The 14,611-nt window shown below is 38.6% G+C and overlaps 1 protein-coding gene and 1 non-coding gene across 3 annotated transcripts in view; both read right to left on the bottom strand.

The window, feature by feature from the left end:
• The window catches only part of GTF2A1 (general transcription factor IIA subunit 1), a 39,749-nt gene extending 27,202 nt beyond the window's left edge, over positions 1-12,547 (bottom strand). For both annotated transcript variants that reach the window (XM_057488244.1, XM_036882167.2), the window contains exons 1-4: positions 12,078-12,547; positions 8,114-8,215; positions 2,202-2,406; positions 441-505 (exon numbers count right to left, since the gene is read on the bottom strand). In XM_057488244.1, the coding sequence (XP_057344227.1) occupies positions 441-505; positions 2,202-2,406; positions 8,114-8,215; positions 12,078-12,107 (402 nt within the window). In that variant the 5' untranslated portion in view covers positions 12,108-12,547. The remainder of the gene's footprint in view (positions 1-440; positions 506-2,201; positions 2,407-8,113; positions 8,216-12,077) is intronic.
• On the bottom strand, positions 1,076-1,219 carry LOC118910951 (small nucleolar RNA SNORA79). The gene has a single exon (XR_005024266.1). It is a non-coding gene; the product is annotated as a small nucleolar RNA SNORA79 (small nucleolar RNA).
• Positions 12,548-14,611: the final 2,064 nt, after the last annotated feature.

The raw sequence follows: 14,611 nt of genomic DNA, 5'->3' as shown, positions 1-14,611 counted from the left end.
AACGTTTAATCTTAAAAATAGTTATCTTGAGCTATCTGGGAAATTCATTTTTATTTTTGGAAAGCTTATAATTCTTAGCATTCCTGCCTTGGCAATTAATGAGTAGGTCTTCTGAAACAGATCTATACTTGGCAAATTATGTTTAGTAGGTCCCCTAAACCTGTTTTCCAAAAATAGCAGGGGATGAACTAGCTCTCTAAAAGCATCATTCTTTTGGCATTTTCCACAGAAAACAGCATAATTCCATGAACCTCAATATCTAAGTGACAAGCTAAACTTTAGATTTGTTGCTAAATCCAGTATCTAGGAAACCAGATAAAACAACCATTTTGCTTCAATCTTGAATAAATGTCAAGTTGTTAATATACAACATACCTAGGCATAATCAAAATTTGGGTTAGAATAAGTAGAGCCAAGCTAAGTGCTATTTTGAGCCTTACCATGTTTGATGCATTCATATGTTGTATCAGCTTAGAATCAGGAACAATAACTTGCGGTGCTGTAGCTATTAAAAAAAACATAAGCACACAATGCCAACCAGAAACCATGAGTCTACTTAATAATCCTAAGACTGGTATACAACTTTGAAAAATTTTTTCTTGGTTTCCTCATTTTCTGCATTCAAATACACTCAACCACTTAGCGTCTCAGAAAGTTATAAATTTCTGTTGTAACAGCTCTTATATGTCTACCTTATACTGGAAAATATCAATTAAAAAAAAAGATTTCAGTAACAATACCTAAAGACACAAGGGAACTTGGGAACACAAGGTAGTAAGATACCTAACATCCGAATATACACATTTCTGTGGCATTCTTAAACTGGAAATTTTCAAAACATAATTTAATCTTGTCCTGCTAACTCAGCACTGTTTTACTGATACAATGATATTGTTGGAATGAATTATTAGCCCATTAAGAGTGAGCTCAAAAAATTATAACCCATTTTTATTTACATCTACATAACCCTTTTCTCCTAATTTGACAGTTGCTAGAATCTTACATTATTTCCAGTAACTTTTTTAAAAGTACAAATCTGAAATAATGTAAATGTTACTTAAGTATAGAAGGAACTAAGTGTTTGATCCCGCAAATATCAGAGAATAAACAGATAATCCCATTATCCTAATATTCTCTGAGTGAAGAAAATCAAATTTTAATTTATGATGACCTAAAATCCTAGTGCCAGGTCTGGAGGCAATAGGAGGAACAGTCATCAAAACAGACTAAAAGGATAAAATTATTTGATTCAAGGTACAGAATAAAATCAAATGCTAATAACCCAGACCTTTCTACTATGCATCACTACCAATTTTTAAATTTTAAGTCTTATATATACAATAGTCTCAGATGAGGTAAATGGGTAACATTAAACAGTTATCTTAAGACAAACTTTTATTTACCTTAATTTTCCTCTCCAATAACAAGATGTAAAAAACTCAAATACCCCCAAAGTGTTATGACTTAAAAGGTATTTATCATGACAGAAAATATTTACTACATGTAATGGATCAAGCTTCTTAGTCTTTTCAGGGCCCAGATTTTCCTCAGCTGTGAAATTTTCTAAGAGCTACTTGACAAAGCCTTAAGGCTTCAAAGAAACAAAATCTAAATCATGACTTGCACAATACAGAGCACTATGCACACAGTCTCTTCATACCTTTAAACCAAGTGATATAAATTATGATGTAACATATCCACTCTTCACTTTAAAGGAATCTAATTTAGTCAATTTAGAGTTACATAAATTGAAATTTCAGGTTGCCTACATATAGTTACAAAAATCCTCCAGATACATTTTATAAAAACTAAAGGTAAATGTCTTTGAAGGAACAAATCAACTTCATAAAGAAAACAGATAACAATTTTACCATAAGAAATAATTAAACTCTTAGTAAACAAACCTTTGTAGATTTGACTTATTTTATAAAATCTACCATTGTGTAGCCTTATCAAAAAAAAAAAGTATTAATATACTTACCTGAATATCATCTTAAGCTTTCAATCAGTGAAGTACTTATTATGATACAAACAGGGTCCATGAATATATATGTATATATATATATATATATATATATGAACACACACACATGCACCACCCTACCCCAAACAATAAAAGAGAGAAACCCAGAGTATTTCTCTTCTCTGAAAATGACAGGCTTTTTTTCAGGTTGTAGGTAGGAACACACATAGGCTCTCACCCTGCTGTGATGCAGGAATAAGGACCTGCTGGGTCTGCGCCTGCTGAGGTACCGTGGACTGTGCTGGAGCTTGCTGATGGTGGTGGTGGTGGTGGTGCTGAGGTTGCGGAGGCTGATGCTGCTGCTGAACTTGCAGTAACAGCTGCTGATCTTCTGAATGAAATCCATCTACTGCCCTAGACTGCATGAGTTTATTCTCCCATAACTAAGGCAAAGAACATTAAAGATTTCTAAGTCAAAGGGAAGAGAACTCTGGTCATATGAACAAAACATATTTTGTTTATTAGCTTATAAAGTTCTTCCATTTTCAAAACTGATATAACCATAAAATCAACTGATCTCTAATTCTTATCCCAGTGTATGCAACAATGAAAGCTAATGTTTAAGTATCAAAACTCTTTTTTGAGACCTTAGAGTTACCAAATAATTTTTTTAAAATTTTTACATCTTAACAAATTTTTTTAGGGTAATTCCTTAGTTACAGGCAGAGTCTCATATAAGCAATTTTTCTGTAATCAAAGACTATCCTTTTTAATATAAAATCCATTAACTATTTTTATGGAAACCTTTCCTTAATACAGTATCTAACTTTTAAGAAACATGTACAACTCATCTTTTCTTGATCTAAACAATGAGAAACATAATAGAGATGACTTCAAGTTAGAAAAGCACAACTCTCCATCTGTCCAGTACTGCTTAAGGGAGAAGAAACAGCAGTGCCTAATGCTAAGGTATTCTCAACCTTCCACTCTTCTTGAAATTCTCCTCCCTCTTCCATTATGACAAGGATTGACAATTCTTTTCTTCGTACCCACTGCTACTTTCTTATTTCACACTAAGGCAGCTTCGGTTACAGGAATAAAAATTAGAATTGGGCAAAAGGAAGAAGTAAAAGAAAAATTTACCATGATTTCATCCTTCGCCCTAACACATTTTCTCTCTACCATGTTTAGTGTTCAATCTAGGCTGCCTCAACTTTTACAGAAATTGCCAAAAAACTAACAAATTGTTCATTAAACATACAAATGAAATTTAATTCAGTAACTTGTAAACAAGGATCTACACATAACTAGGATTTTCTCCTCCAGAATCTGCCTGACTCACCTTACTCTATCAGATCCTTCTAGAAGCTCCCTCTGCCATACAGAGACTTTTATGATCTCCTATATACTTCCTGCTGTACTACTCTATACAATAAAAAATTGTCCTGGCCAAAGTATAGTTGACCCTTGAATAACATGGGTTTGTACTGTTCAGGTCCACCTATACATGGATTTTTTTCCATAAATACATTGGAAAAGTTTTGGAGATTTGTGACAATTAAAAAAAACATTTTTTCTCTTGCATATATTGCAAGAATATAGTATGTAATACATATAACATATAAAATATGTGTTGATCAACTTTTTATATTATTAGTAAGGCGTCCCGTCAATAGTAAGCCATTTTAGTAGTTAAGCTTTTGAAGAGTTGAAAGTTATATGAGGATTTTTGAGTGCATAGGTGGGGTTGGGGGTGTTGGCATCCCAAGCACTACATTGCTCAAGGATCGATACAATGGCTATTATTTCTGGCAATCCTACTTCAGCAATCTTTGCCAGACCTCTGAAATAACACACGGAGAAAATTCATTTTCTGTTCCTCAGGTGATTCAGATGGGCATCTCTATCATATTAACTCAACTAATACTGAATTCTTATTGTGCATAAAATATCTTATATGTACAGACTTATTTTTTCACAAATCCCTATTAGATACTATCTCCTTTTCACAGAAGAACCCAAGGAACATAAAGTTAAATAACTTATCCAAGATCTCCAATTAAAAGCATGCAAAACTAGCATACGATCCAGTCAGTCGGACTCCGATGTCCAACCCAGTCAGGGCTGGACACTGAGAGTGAAGAGTCAGTCTTTTAAATTTTATACCCTAACCACCTCGCTTACCTCATCCTAATTCCACCTCTGGTCCCAGTTTCTAATCTCTATAAACTGTACAGCTGTTATCAGAGCACATCCAATCACAACTCCAGTACCTTCCCTTTTACTGGCAGGTATTGTACATGTATGTCATCTAGAGACAAAAAGGCCTAGGTTTAAATTTCTACCACTTCCTAAACGACCCTGTCAAAGAATATTCCCTCTGAGTCTATTTTTTGGTGATCTACTGCTTCCTAGCAATATGTTAGGCTAGAAAGTTCGAAGGATTCTCCTACTTTCACAGAACACCTAACCCCTGGGCAAAACATAAGACAACTGCATTTCTAGGATCCTTAGAAATGATGTTGGGGAACTGCACTTTCCACAAGGGCAAATGCAGAGGAATAACATATTATTGTTCCACTTATGCTCCAAGTATTTATATATTATTAGAGCACTTTTAGAATAGTAGTTCTCCACTGGCAGTGGTTTTGCCCCCCAGGGACATCTGGCAATGACTGGAGACATTTTGGTTGTCAGAACTCAGGGGTGCTACTGGCATCTAGTGGACGGAGGCCAGTTATGCTGCTAATAGGACAGCCCTCTACAACAAGAATGAACAGGTCCAAAATGCCAGTAGTGCCAAGGTTAGGATACATGATCTAGAGGCAGATAAACTGAGTTTCAGATTTGTCTCTAATTAAGGAAATTCTTCTCACTTGGTTTTATCAAGAGCAGGGGCCATGTTTTACATCTCCCACTTGGATTTGGATTTGGATATGGGTACTTGCTATTTGGATATGGGTAGGTCTGACAAGTCTAGAAATCAGGATGACTTTATCACTATCACTTTGAAGATTTCTAGGCTGTTATTCCCACCCGCAGTCACTTACCAATACAAAACAATTTATATTCAGATATAGAATTGTTGAAAAAAAGCAAGACTATGCTTTATGTCTTCTCTGTCTCCCATAGTTCAGACATTAAAGTAGGCCTATAGTGTTGAGAGACAACCTCAAGAACTGGTTTGATTTTTTTTCAATCATCTTCCTTCCTGCATTGCCCAGTTAAACTTCAAATTACACACACTCTCATCACTCATCTTAATTCATAATTTAATTATTATTGTATTCTTCACAGCCATATGGAAACTTTCGATAAAAGTTGTGAAATGGTCAAAAAACGGGGAGGAAGGGGCTAGAGCTAATAACAGCCCTTTGTAAACCAGGAAATACAAAATTATTGTTAGTTTTTATTAGCAAGAATGTCTAAATCTGTGGGGTCCAATACAGTACACACTAGCCACACATGGTGATTTGCATTGAAATTAATTATAATTAAATAAAAATTCAATTCTTTAGTTCCACTAACCACATTTCAAGTGCCTGTGGCTACCACATTAGAGAACACAGATATAGAACATTTTCATCACCACAGATAGAACACATTCTGGAAATTCAAATGAAATGCTGAAGAAATTCAGTGCAGAGAATTAAACTCATTTTAATCTAATAGTTTAATTTTTAAATCCAGTTACAACCTAGAGTAGAAGAGTATGCCCCATTTAAACAACAATAAAAATACTAAACTACTTTGTTCAGTTGGATTCTGGAGTCACATTTGTTATAAACCAGTTTAAACATTTATTGAATGCCAACTATGTATGTCAGGCATTGTGGTAAAAGCTGGGGAGTCAAAACTTAGTAAGTCACAATTTTTGAATTAAAAACACACCACTGAACAAAAAAATCAGAGTATAACCTATAAAATATATATTATTTATATATCATATGTTATACTAATATACATTTACAAAAAGCCAAAGATAATAAAAATGCAGGTGAAGCTATTTGGTCTCAAAGACAGCTCATTCTCTTTGGAGAAAACACCCTGATTCTACTAAAACCAGTAGAAAAAATCAATTCCCTAGACTGTGAAAATCAAGAGTAGATAACAAACAACTTGTTATTGACCAGTAGTTTGATATAGGATAAACTGAAGTCTTCCAGCCTTATTTTCTGTCTAAAAATGTTGTACTTCCTAAATAAGGTCACAGAACCACAGGACAACCACTGAAAGGATGTAACATAAATTGTATCTACTCCATGTAACACTAAGGAATCAAAATAAGCTTATTCTCTTCTCATTCATATTCCTAAAATACTTTATGCTGTCTGAGCAGTTCATATTGCTGTTCTTCCAACTCATATCTCAGAGTTGGCATTCTTTCACTTGTATTTTTAGATATCTACTGTTCACTTTAGTAAACATTACATTTCTCTCAAGGTAAGTATTTCCTTATCTCACTTAAACCCATTTATTTTCCTTCCCCCAACACAGGCAGATACTTACTGAAAACTACATTAGTTGCCCACAGATGCCTAGCACCCTATTTTATATTTCATCACCATGTAAAGGTGAAATTTGCTTTATTTAAAATAATACATTGCTAAGTTGCTGCCTCCACACCTCCACTGAATGGATAAATGAGACCAAAACAAATATTTCTTAGCATTCATGAACTGTGGTTACTTATTTTTACACAGCTTTAAAGGAGCTTGGTACCCAATTTCCAAAGCCAGCAGTTCTAAAACTTTTTGGTCTCAGGATCCTTTATCACTTACAGTTACTGTGGACCTCAAAGAACTCTAAGATTTTTTTTTTAAACATGCACTAATTCATTAAAAAATAACAATATGTCCATTATAGGTTAACATAAATATTTTTAATCCAAATAACCTAATTTTCCAAATGAGATTTAGTGAGAAATGGCTTAAAGGAAAAATGGCTGGATACTCATTATCTGCTTCTACATGCACTTTGTTGTTTTGGTTCAAGTATATGAAGAAAATCTGTCTTCCCACATCTAAGTAGTAAGGAAAAAAGTACTTTAAGTGATGGTTTCTTAAAAATTAGCTGCAATGTAGAATCTGAAACCATATACAATGAACTTCACACACTCTTAGATTAAAATCCATTTAATTTATCTTTCACTTGGAAGGGACTTTGCAATGTTGTGCACTGGTCATTTGGAAAATATGAGTTCAGAGAATTAATGCAGATATTCCAAATATTAACACATTTCATTACCGAAAATGAAACAATCCCATTTCTTAAATATCAACACTGATCTCCTCTTAAGTGAACATCTTTTTAACAATTCAGTGAATCAAAATGGGAAGCACACATAAGCAACTTCTGTAGCATAGGGAATGCTTATCTCAAGGAAAAGCACTTGTACACTTGAGTTGTAACTTTAACTGGTCACTTTTTTCAATAAACACGTTTACTAGAAATAGGACAAACTGATTATTCACTTGATTTGGCCATCCTCATGGATTCTCCCAAAAAGACTATGGGGAAACCCCAAGATTCCACAGACCATACCTTGAGAACAACTTTTCTGAACAATAAGGCAAAAAATATTCCCAGAAAAAACATGCTAAAAATATCTAAATATTTTTGCTTAAATCCCAGGAAATTCAAGAGACACAAAACCAGCTCCCAAAGTAAAATATAAATACAACATTTGGCCCACACAAAGAATCAGATTCAAGAACATGAAATTTACCAAGCACTTATTCCATCTCCACAAAATAAGACCATAAACAAAGAAAAAGGGAAAAATGTACAGGTATGTCAAATAATTAGACAATAAATGCAGAATGTTAACTATATGTTAATAAGAGCTAATGCTATGGCCAGGCACTGTGCTAAGTACTTTATATGATTATTATACTTAATCCTCAAAACAAACCTATAGGGTAAGTATTACTAACACTCATCTCACATATATGGAAACTGAGTTTGCCTAAAGTCAGAAGAAGATGGATAGTAGAGTTGGGGTTTAAAACCAGCACCCATTACTTAACTATACTGCTTCCTACAATAGTATCAAATGTTTATCCTATGGCAAAATTATGGATTAGTCTCTGGCTGAAAAGACTGTTTAAAAAAAAGTATGATTATTTAAAAATGAAAAGGCAAACTCACAGTTTTTAGTTCCATCAGAACTTGTTCATCGACTCCATCATCCAAAAAGATGTCTCTCACATCATTAATAACATCTTCAATCACAGATCTGTATAATTTAGGCTTTAAAGGAAAATAAGACTGTTGAAAAAGATCATTCCTAACATATTTTTACAAATTCAAAACAAATAGTCACTTTTTCCAACTTTCTATAACTTATTTTAGAAATTGTAACTTTAAAGATATGGGCCATCCCAGTAAAAATAATTTGCCTTAGTTAAAATGAATTGTTTGACGATTGCATATTTTAGCATAAGTATTTAAGACTATTTAATACAATTCACATACAGAAAATATGTAGGCACTCAAGGTTCATACAGTTTCCAGCTGTAACTGGATTTAATTCCAAAAAGCAACTAATGTAATCCAACAAAAGCTTTATGGGTTGCTAAATCTGGTTCCTATTATTCTTTGCTTGGTTTTACCCTAGTTATATCTCATAACCTCATCACTAACCTGCAGGCTTTAGAGAACCTTATGTCCTGTAATCATTCGCTTGGTAGTAATCTGCAACCTAATGAGTATTCAAATTTAAAAATAACCTAATTTCTGTTTTTGTTATCCAATCTGTACCTTTAAGGTGTACCATTAAACTGTTCATACACCCACAGTAATAGGTTGCAAAGTCTCAGAGGAATAACGCGCGCTCTAATCTCGTTCCTAGGATTTCTCCTTCTACTTCTGCCCGGGTGATGCTATGGCACTGACTCATGAACAGCCTCCATGCTTCTTTTTTTAAATTATCATTATTATTACTGTTATCGTTGGTATTATTTAGGGGGAGGTAGGGAAGCTTGCTTCTAGGTTGCCAGAAAGAGTAAGATAGAACAGATGTGAAACACTTTCAAATGTATCAAGTTATTTTTTAAAAAGCAAAAGGTGAGAGAACAATTTGCCCAACCTACATCCTACTTTTAATGCTAGACAAAAGAAGTTTGTGTGTCCCTGGAGAGCTGCCCCGTCATAAATCCTATCCATTATCACAGAGAGTTAAGGTTGAACAGCCTTTTTCTTTTAGTGCTTCGTCATTGTGTTTTACATCTTGCTTAAGGTAAAAGTTACTGGCTGCCCAATAAAACCAAGAGTTTGACTTATAAGCAAACCTCAAATAAAAATAAATTCATTAACATCTCTATCAGCAATACTATTATCACAGGGGAACTTTCTAAGAAAATGTGTACTTGCCTAGCCAAAAATAACAAATGAGTTCCTTCCTACAACTTACTGCAACCATTAAAAACGACTTGTTTCTTTTCACTACAACCAGAATTCATATTTGGGTTCTCACCTTTGCTGTTTCGCTCACTAACTTGCTTTTCATTTTGCCAAATCTACCTCTGTCAACTTTAAATTATTCATGTGTTCAATGTATATCTCTAAAGTCCCTCCTTATTTTAACATTCAGATTCTATGTGTAAATAAAGTGTGTCAGACAATGGGTATCACCTTATTTATGGTAATTTAACTACTTAATTGCAAAAATACATTTAAAAACATTTATAAAGTTTTATTTTTAAAAAAACAACTCTTCAAGGCATTATCAAGAGGCAGTGTTACTTTAAATTGGTACTATAAATCTCAAACTGGCAATGTAAATTATTTTTTTCGGCAAACTCAACTGTTTTGGTGTTTCTTTGGTCAGTCACCCCTACAAGCCTTGTTTGTAGACCCAGACATTCCTAAGTACAAATGCACTTTCTTTTAGCACTGTTTAACAAATCAACTTTAAGATTGTGCTTATGTGCCTTAATTAACCCACAACTTGATTACTTAATGGATTCATAAGCGCTATAATTGAAGGAAGGGAAATGTGTATTCTTCATGAAGTATACACATCAAGAACAATTCAGCAGAATTGTTCTAAGTTGAAAAGCCTTCAAAATACTGAGGGCTTTAAAAGCAGGTGGGTACACATGCACTATTTGAAATAAGCAGTTTCCAAATTACTTAAAATGCCAAACTTTATGTGAGCCAGTTTTTGCCTTTTACAAAATACAAAGTAATTCAGGAGGTTTGCCCTGAATTTCAAAAAACAGGCATTCCAAATTTAAAAACTGGTAAATTAAGGGCGGGTAGTGGCATTATCTACTAATGAGTAATAAAAACATTCCTTTCAAAAGTGTTTTTTTACCTCTTAGTACACTACCCGAAAATAAATTGGATTAATTTCTGTATTGGACATCATATTAATATCCAACGCAATAGAAAACACACCTACTTATTAGAATTTTAATTTTTAAAAATCCAGTTTGCATTAAGACACCTCACTCTCGATTATTCAGTTTCCCTACACAAAAATGTACTGTGGACGTAAGGTCCTACGTTGAAGCTTTAGGCACTTACCTATTTCTTCTAAAAGCTTTCTGTCTCCAATATTTACTATAGGAAAACATGAAATATTAGGAGCTATAGTCCTAACGTATTTCCCTAACACTTGATAAACATACCAAAGTCAAGTCCTCTTCAGCAACCAGTTAATGTAGAATGAAATTTTTTTTAAATTTCCGATAATGCACACATTTCCTAGTACAAGAATTAGACATCTGAGCTAAAATTTTCTTTAAAAACAAAAATAAAAATAAAAAAAGGCAGGCACTGCAATTGTTTCCCCCCTAAAAAAGACAGCAAATCTCAGCTGCCTCATCAAAACAAAAACTTTGGGCCCTGAAAGCAGCCCAGTTGGATGCGAAATTGTAGTGCAAGGAAAGGACCTAGGAATAAATTGAGCTCAGCACGCGCCCGCTTCTCGCCTCGGGAGCACGCACCTCCCAGCCCCGCTCTCAGCAGCTCTCACTATTTAAAGCCGGATCTGGTGTTTAAATGGAGAGGCGGTGACGTAGGCCTGAAAAGCACCTTCCCATCCTGGCAGAGTCTATATTAGAGAGCGGCAATGGCTCTATATAAACAGGGCAGCCAAAGGGAGGAGGACCACAAGGCTCAGGGACTCAAAAGCAGGGTAAGCGGCCGCAGCCATGATGGATCGACCCGAGTCGCCAACGGTACGGAGTCGGGCGGCCGCGGGCTTGTCTGCGGCATTTGGGACCGGGCAAAAACGTGTTTTATTGTCTTAATAAAAAGAGTGGGGTGGACTAGTGATCACATTGCGTTGGTGACTGAAAAGGTTATTTATGTGACTGCTTTTTGCAAACCTACGTGATCGCAAGTAACCAAAAGGGGACAAACGGGGAGAAGTAGGCAAATTTCAAGGCGAAAGCGGGGGCACTTTGACCGCTGTAGGATTTTTTTGTTTGCTTTGGTGCTTTTGCTAGTCGGGAGATACGATGGAGGTTTTGCTTCCCCTTCGCCATTTTACCGATTCGGAAGGAACCGAGAAGTGCTTTTCAACCTTCGTCTTTTTTTTAAACATAAAATGGCCTCAGTGAAGGCGCCCTAAGCACAACCGCCAGAAACACCCAAAGTAGCCCCCAAAGTAGCCATTAGCCTTACACTGCATTAAAGTGGATCACGGTGGGTCTTGGGGATTCGCCCAACTCCCCAGGCGCGATTTTTGTTTTGAGGCTGCTCGGGGAGCCCTTCTCGAGCCAGCCCGCGGGGCCCACTCCGCGGAGAAGCGGCGACTCCCGCCTGCCCTCCCTCCCGGCGGCCGGGGACTGGGGCCGGGGCCGCGCGCTCGCCCCAGCCCAACAGCCTCCGCAGCCCGGACCGCCCCGCGGCGGCCCCAGGCCCCGCCGGCACCCCCGCCCTCGCCGCCGCCGCCAGCCCTTGGCGCCCCCCACCCCCACCCCCCGCGCCCGCCACCCGGCGCCACGGCCCGCTCCGCCCGAGGCGGGAAGCGGCGGCGGCGGCCGCGAGGGCGGTTGAGGAGAGTTGAGGCCGGGAGTCGCCGCCGTCCCCGCCCCCGCCCGGTCCGGCCGTTGCTGCCGCCTCAACGAAGCCTCCGCCGGCCACCGAACCACGTCCTTACCACGGTGTTTGTATTTGCCGAGTTCGCCATTTCCACACACAACACAAACAAGAAGGGGGCAACCCCGAGAAAACAAGATCAAAACAAGAAAAAAAAAACTAAAACACCGGAGGGTGACCCAAGCCACCGCAGGACTGGGAGAAAAATTTTAAACAAAATTGGATCCTGAGGAGTAGAAGGGGATCGGTGAGGTGGGGGGGGGGGGGCAGTCCGCCCGGAGCTAAAAACCTCGAGAACAGCCCTTAAAAAAAAAAAAAAAAAAAAAAGCCACGACCCTTAAGGGGTCCGGGGGGCGTTGCCCGCTCCCCACCCCGCGCCAAGGAGGGAAACCACCACCGGTCGCCGCTCCCTGCGCCGCCGCTGCCGCCACCGGCTGCAGCTCCAGCCGTCCGGTTCGCCTGCTTCTCCCCTTTATATAGCGAGCCAACGAGCTGCGCGAGCCTCCGCCACCGCCGCCGCCGTCGAGAGACAGGGCGGAGGAGGAGGGAGGGGCGGAAAGGGCGGGGGTAGGGGTGGGCGGAGCTGAGCGCGAGACACCGCGAGAGCCGCGTGCGCAGGCGTGCCGGGGCGGAGGCCGCGCGGGCCGCGTCATCACAATACGTGGAGGGTGTACTGGGCGGGCGAAGCCCAGGGACTAGAGTAGTGAAGTCTGACGGTCACCTCCCCAAGACCCGCGCGATCACGTGGTTAGCACCCAGGCGAGTCCCCCGCAGCCTCGGCATTAAGGGACTTGTGAAGCGTTGCTGGGGAAGGCGTCAGTTCTGGTGACACTAGTGTCCAAAGCTAGTCGGGACCGCCTCCTGTCAGGAGTTCCCGAGCGGTGCCGCACTAAAGGGGCTTAGAAGTGTGGAAGAAGCGGTGGCGGCTGCCTCGCTAGAAATGGCGGCGGAGGAGGGCCTGTCACGTGGCCCGGATTCGGGTCGCCGGGCGCTCGGCCTTGACTGGGGGCAGAGTTTTAAATGCGGAGGTCAACTCAGAACTTGAGCTAAAAGTTCTGGACTCCTAGAAGCGAGGCTCTCGTCCATCTCTATGAGAACAGGCCTTAGGCTTGCAAAACTGTGCTTGTATCTAAAGAGGAGGAAAGCTGACGTGACCCCACTGTTAACACATTCCAAAATTAGGAGCCCTTGAAACCCACTGACTTTGTTTTTCTCTGCCAATGCACTACAGTCTCTGTGTTCAAGTTCCCCAAAGGTTTGTCTCCCTACCATCCCACGTAATTTATATAACTTTTAACGGTGGTGGCGATACCGAAAGAAAAAGGAAAATACCACCGGTTTGTGACCGCACGATAAACTTTTTTTTTCCGGTATTGCCAAAATTCTGCGGCTCCACGAGGCCTGTATGTAGTGACTAAAACACCTGAAATATTTACCTTTGACCCACTAACTCACGTGCCTCTTGCTACGAAGGAAGCGGGCAGAAAATGTCCTTGTCTTGGAATGCAATTCAATAGGCATTTGACCTGCTCTGCGCAAGCAAATCCTATCTATATAACAGTTCACGCAGAATAGAGAATGCTCTGTTTAGAAGGCAGAACTCACAGGAAGTACCTAATTCTCTTGTCCGTCCCTAGGAATTTCGAGAGACATGGAATATAGTCTGAACAAGTGAGGGAGTTTATCCTCAAAAGTCAAAGAAAAACGAAATGTCACAAGTTCTACGCCGCTGAAACCAGATTTGAAGAATATCAAAGGCATCCAACTAGAGAGAGGAAAAGATGCAACCTGTGTCTGGTGGAGGAGATTAGAGAAAGCAGAGGCTGATATACTCAGAAAATGAGAAGTTGTGAATAGGTTTGTGAATGGGTAGGGAGTGTATCTGTTAACCTTGAGATTTATTTTAATACTATCTGATCCTACATTCTCTTGACAGTCAATTGCCTCTCAGTTCCTGACAGTTCCCTAGGGATTCGGGGGCACTTAAAGAAAAATATAATTCACAGGAAATCATAGTGACCTTGATATATAAAATTGTGATTCCACCATCTGTAATTCATTTAGTACTCAGATGACCATTACATTAGTTAGAAAAGTAAACTATCAATACTTTCCTAGTAAATTTCACTGCTTATTTTAAAAGGATTCTTGTTTTCTCCTTACATACATATGACCTTATATATAACTGTTTGCACATGGAATCCATCGCCTTAAACCGTTCATTTTCTTCCCTACCAGTTGATATTAACTAGATGACTAAGTACTTTGTCATCAGTTAGGTTTAAGACCATTGTAGACAGGACATGGGAATCTATGAAATTTACTCTTCACAGAATTACTACTAAATTATCAGTAAAGGGATTGATGACAGGTATGCTTCGACTGGGTCTGACCTATGAAATAACAGAATATAGTTATTATGTTAAAAAGGCCAATACATTAAAAGCCAAAAACCCAGTCCTGGCCTCCTTTAGACCTTCAGACTCCCTGAAAGTCCTATCTGAGTTGGCCTCTCTCTTCACACACTCTAAATTACAACAGCGCTTAAGAACTTGATTAATATTTACCTAGTTCTCTTCCCTTCTCCCCCTGGTA

This window comes from Manis pentadactyla, chromosome 11, assembly GCF_030020395.1.
Source record: "Manis pentadactyla isolate mManPen7 chromosome 11, mManPen7.hap1, whole genome shotgun sequence".
NCBI lineage: Eukaryota > Metazoa > Chordata > Mammalia > Pholidota > Manidae > Manis > Manis pentadactyla.
Note: the sequence above shows the minus strand (reverse complement) of the source record. Positions and strands in the feature narration are given on the sequence as shown.